Source organism: Homarus americanus, unplaced genomic scaffold (assembly GCF_018991925.1).
Source record: "Homarus americanus isolate GMGI-L3 unplaced genomic scaffold, GMGI_Hamer_2.0 scaffold2539, whole genome shotgun sequence".
Taxonomy (NCBI): domain Eukaryota; kingdom Metazoa; phylum Arthropoda; class Malacostraca; order Decapoda; family Nephropidae; genus Homarus; species Homarus americanus.
In genome coordinates, this window is record NW_024725489.1 from 518800 (window position 1) to 523799 (window position 5000).

At 37.9% G+C, this 5000-nt stretch overlaps 1 protein-coding gene across 7 annotated transcripts in view; it reads right to left on the reverse strand.

Moving 5' to 3' along the window:
* The window catches only part of LOC121864901 (rab11 family-interacting protein 4-like), a 135901-nt gene that overhangs the window by 104405 nt on the left and 26496 nt on the right, over nt 1–5000 (reverse strand). For all 7 annotated transcript variants that reach the window (XM_042364072.1, XM_042364075.1, XM_042364074.1 and 4 more), the window contains exon 2: nt 4694–4790. In XM_042364072.1, coding sequence (XP_042220006.1) covers nt 4694–4790 — 97 coding nt within the window. The remainder of the gene's footprint in view (nt 1–4693; nt 4791–5000) is intronic.

The following is a 5000-nucleotide window of genomic DNA, read 5'->3' on the forward strand; positions in this document are numbered from 1 at the left end:
ATACCGTTGGGGTGGCGATTCTTCAGGTGATCCCAACTACCTTAAATGCTAACCTGGGACTAATTAAATACAAACCAATAAACCTATAATATAATGAACACAAAACAGCCAATTACCAAGTAAGCTTCACGGATCACCTGAAGATTAGACACCCAAGCTTATTTCACCTTAAGATTAACCACCCTAACATTAACCTTACACAGCTTAATCTTCCGGTGAATTAATTTGAAGGTTAGTCTTTAAGTAATCCCTAACTCTAACATAACGAGAAAAATTAAATGGTTCGCTAAATTTGAATAAAGTATTTAAAAGGCCTAAAAATCTATATCAATAAAACTTTTGGCGAGTTGATTTAAAAAAAAAACGAAAGAAACTTAATTTATTTTTTCATTGTCAAACGAGCAACTACAATTAGGTTACGACCCTTTAATAATTCCACTCACTAGTTCATATTAACCAATGCTATATCTCTTTCCCTTCGTGTATTAGATAAAAATGAACTACTAATTGGGGAAAATAATAATAATTTACTAGTACATCTCAAGACGGCCATGTTAATTAAGAAATGATCAAGGTGTACTCGGGTCTTACCTGGCGATCAGCTGTTGTTCCCAAGGATTGAGGTAGAGAGGAGAGTTAAAACTTATCGGTCTAATTTATAACTTATTTACAACTTAACGTCAATTCCACGCCACGTAATCGTATCCACGGATGATTAACACTATTATCTCCACGTACGGGTTCTCCAAAGCACCTAAATATACGGTAAAACTGATAAAACAAGCGAGGAGATTTGAACGCCGCCGTCTAAGGTCTCAGGTCTGGTTGGGGTGACTGCCAGCCCCGGCGACACCTATGGGCAACAACGGCAACTTTCCCTGACCCCCCCCCCTCCCTTGTTTACCGCCAACGCTTAAAATAGACGTTATGATACTTAACCATCTTTAGAAAGGTACTTACTCTACTTAAATAATTTCCGTTGTATCTTAAACATGGAATAAAAAAATAACAGAAGAATTGTACTGTTTTTAAACCATGTTGCGTGTTGGTGATTGAATTTAAGACTCAATAATAAATTAGGATATAATAATTAAAAACACTTCCTCAAAAGCTTCATTTAATGTTACTGATGCACTAGCAATAATAATAATATTTTAATGCATCTTTTCCTAGATATAATGTAAATAAAAGAACGGTCGTAGGTAAGAGTTATATATTCTTTAGTTACCCTCACACGTCTATACATTTTCTCTTACCATCCCAAGTCGGTTTATAGCGACAACTGACCTAAGACATTCATTAACACTTGCCATTTGTCTAAACAATTGTTTGCAAAGAAAAATATCCCGGGATCCTGTTAGTGAAAACAAATACAACAATAGCGTTTCTAGTATATATTGATTATGGGTAAAATGCGTCAAAAGTGTCATAGACGAAAATAATCTCGTGTTTGTCTCAACATATCATTAGAATAAGAACAATATCGAATTATGTTTCCTACTATAAACTGACCACAGTACTAGCAACACACACTGTGGGCCAGGACAGACGTACAGGCTACGGAATAATGTGTAAAAAAAACTCAAAGACTTTTATGGAGAAAAAATCTATTCTACAAAGACTGAAAGCTTGTACCGGTGAACCATGAGGTGTGGCTCCAGCCCTTGAACTTCACACTCACTTAACAGCGCATAGACAGTGTTGTATATAAAAAATAAATAACCAAACTACCTCATTTTCTCTAATATATGAAACTAATTAATTTTCCTTACTGTCGACTACAGTTGTTTACGGTTATTGTTTTTAATTAGCTGTTACTGACCCCCCCCTCCAGGTGAAGTACAGGACCCTCGCTACTGGAAATAACCGCCTGGTGGCTTTGTTAGCTGTCCTTGGTCGACCTGCCTCACTGTTTACCATTGTTTGTATACCTGCACTGTCTTGGTACACTGTATACCTGTATTGTCTACGTGTACAATACATGCCGAATCACTGTGAACTTGTATGATGGCTTTGTCTGTCTGTCTGTCTATGTTTACCTCTCTGTCTGTCTGTCTGTCAATCTTCCTATCTAAGTAGTATCCATTTTCACTTAAAGAGGGGTGTCATTCCCCCACTGGGTCAAAGGTCACACCGTTGGGTCATGTGGCTAAGTTAGGTCAGGTCAGAGTGCCACGTGTCCTGTCACTCTGGTTATCGATGACCTCTCGGAGATGACCTTGGCTGACCCCTAACACCAAAGTCAGCTGTCTAGGCGGAAACTGACCTGACTGACTTTCCTTGTAGCCAATTACGGTTTACTTCTTCACTTGACCTTAGATGACCTCGTCTGATGTGAATAGTTATTAAATCGCCGTACTCTCTCTCTCTCTCGTCATTGAACCAGTTCTCTCACTTTCCCTCGAGTAAATAGTTAATTACAAGGTGACCAGCTGACTCCCTCCCTCCTTCCTTCCCTCACTACCTGCCTCTTTCCCTCACCACATGCCATCTCCTTTAACATTGTAACATATCCTATATCTGAGAGAGAGAGAGAGAGAGAGACGATCCCCCTGACAAAACTCTCCTACTTTCCTCCACCCCCACATCAAGGACTCCTTCCCCACCCCCATAAACACCCTCCACACCTCACTCCCCCCCCCACCAATACCTTCACACAACCTCGTTCCACATTCCATACCCCAAAATTTCCCCCTAATGTAACCTAACCTAACCAAATGTAACCTAACCTAACTTAACCTAACCAAACCTAACCTAATCTACCCTACTCTAAACCAAACCAACCCAATAAGCGGTAAGTCACCAGGTGAAATATGGGTGTCTAATCTCCAGGTGATGTAAATTATCGTGGGAACACTAAGACAAATGAGAGGTAAAGTTACACTCACTCATACTCCAAGGTGATCCTCGAGGTTGTCAAGTATGAGGGCGACTGTGGATTTATATTACCAAGATATTACTCAAAAATATTACTCTTATATTACTCAAAAGTATTACTGTTTTATATTACTCAAAAGTATTACCTGTACGTCTTAATATTACTCAAAAGTATTACCTGTACGTCTCAATATTACTCAAAAGTATTACCTGTACGTCTTAATATTACTCAAAAGTATTACCTGTACGTCTTAATATTACTCAAAAGTATTACCTGTACGTCTTAATATTACTCAAAAGTATTACCTGTACGTCTTAATATTACTCAAAAGTATTACCTGTACGTCTTAATATTACTCAAAAGTATTACCTGTACGTCTTAATATTACTCAAAAGTATTACCTGTACGTCTTAATATTACTCAAAAGTATTACCTGTACGTCTAATATTACTCAAAAGTATTACCTGTACGTCTTAATATTACTCAAAAGTATTACCTGTACGTCTTAATATTACTCAAAAGTATTACCTGTACGTCTTAATATTACTCAAAAGTATTACCTGTTCGTCTGAATATTACTCAAAAGTATTACCTGTACGTCTTAATATTACTCAAAAGTATTACCTGTACGTCTTAATATTACTCAAAAGTATTACCTGTACGTCTTAATATTACTCAAAAGTATTACCTGTACGTCTCAATATTACTCAAAAGTATTACCTGTACGTCTTAATATTACTCAAAAGTATTACCTGTACGTCTTAATATTACTCAAAAGTATTACCTGTACGTCTTAATATTACTCAAAAGTATTACCTGTACGTCTTAATATTACTCAAAAGTATTACCTGTACGTCTTAATATTACTCAAAAGTATTACCTGTACGTCTGAATATTACTCAAAAGTATTACCTGTACGTCTTAATATTACTCAAAAGTATTACCTGTACGTCTTAATATTACTCAAAAGTATTACCTGTACGTCTTAATATTACTCAAAAGTATTACCTGTACGTCTTAATATTATTCAAAAGTATTACCTGTACGTCTGAATATTACTCAAAAGTATTACCTGTACGTCTTAATATTACTCAAAAGTATTACCTGTACGTCTTAATATTACTAAAAAGTATTACCTGTACGTCTTAATATTACTCAAAAGTATTACCTGTACGTCTGAATATTACTCAAAAGTATTACCTGTACGTCTTAATATTACTCAAAAGTATTACCTGTACGTCTTAATATTACTCAAAAGTATTACCTGTACGTCTGAATATTACTCAAAAGTATTACCTGTACGTCTTAATATTACTCAAAAGTATTACCTGTACGTCTTAATATTACTCAAAAGTATTACCTGTTCACTGAAAGACTACACACAGGTTCATAAATTTACCTGTAATATTCACCTGTAATACCTACCTGTAATATACCATGGGAGGTGAGTACAGTATGGTAGAGGGTGTACTTACCATGGGAGGTGAGTATGGTAGAGGGTGTACTTACCATGGGAGGTGAGTATGGTAGAGGGTGTACTTACCATGGGAGGTGAGTATGGTAGAGGGTGTACTTACCATGGAGAGAGGGTGTATCACCATGGGAGGTGTGAGTACAGTGATAGTAGGGTGTGGTTTCTACTAAGTGAAGGTGAGCGGTAGGAGGTGTACTTACCATGGGAGGTGAGTACAGTATGGTAGAGGGTGTACTTACCATGGGAGGTGAGTATGGTAGAGGGTGTACTTACCATGGGAGGTGAGTATGGTAGAGGGTGTACTTACCATGGGAGGTGAGTATGGTAGAGGGTGTACTTACCATGGGAGGTGAGTATGGTAGCCACGACCTCACAGAACTGGGGGAAGGTTATCGAGTCACCATTGACCCCTAAACTCGCTACGGCCGAGGTCACACTCTGCAAAGGTCAAGATGAAGGGTTAGTTGAGTCAGGTTACCGGAAGTGGGAGGTCATTAGAGAGTTTACATACAGGTGTGTGTGTGTGTGTGTAAACTCGACAAAAACATTCATTCACACTCTCTCTCTCTCTCTACGTAAACACACAACAGCTGATCATCAGAGTCAGCTGGGCGGGAGCACGTGGTCGGCCAGGTAAAGTAAACAATC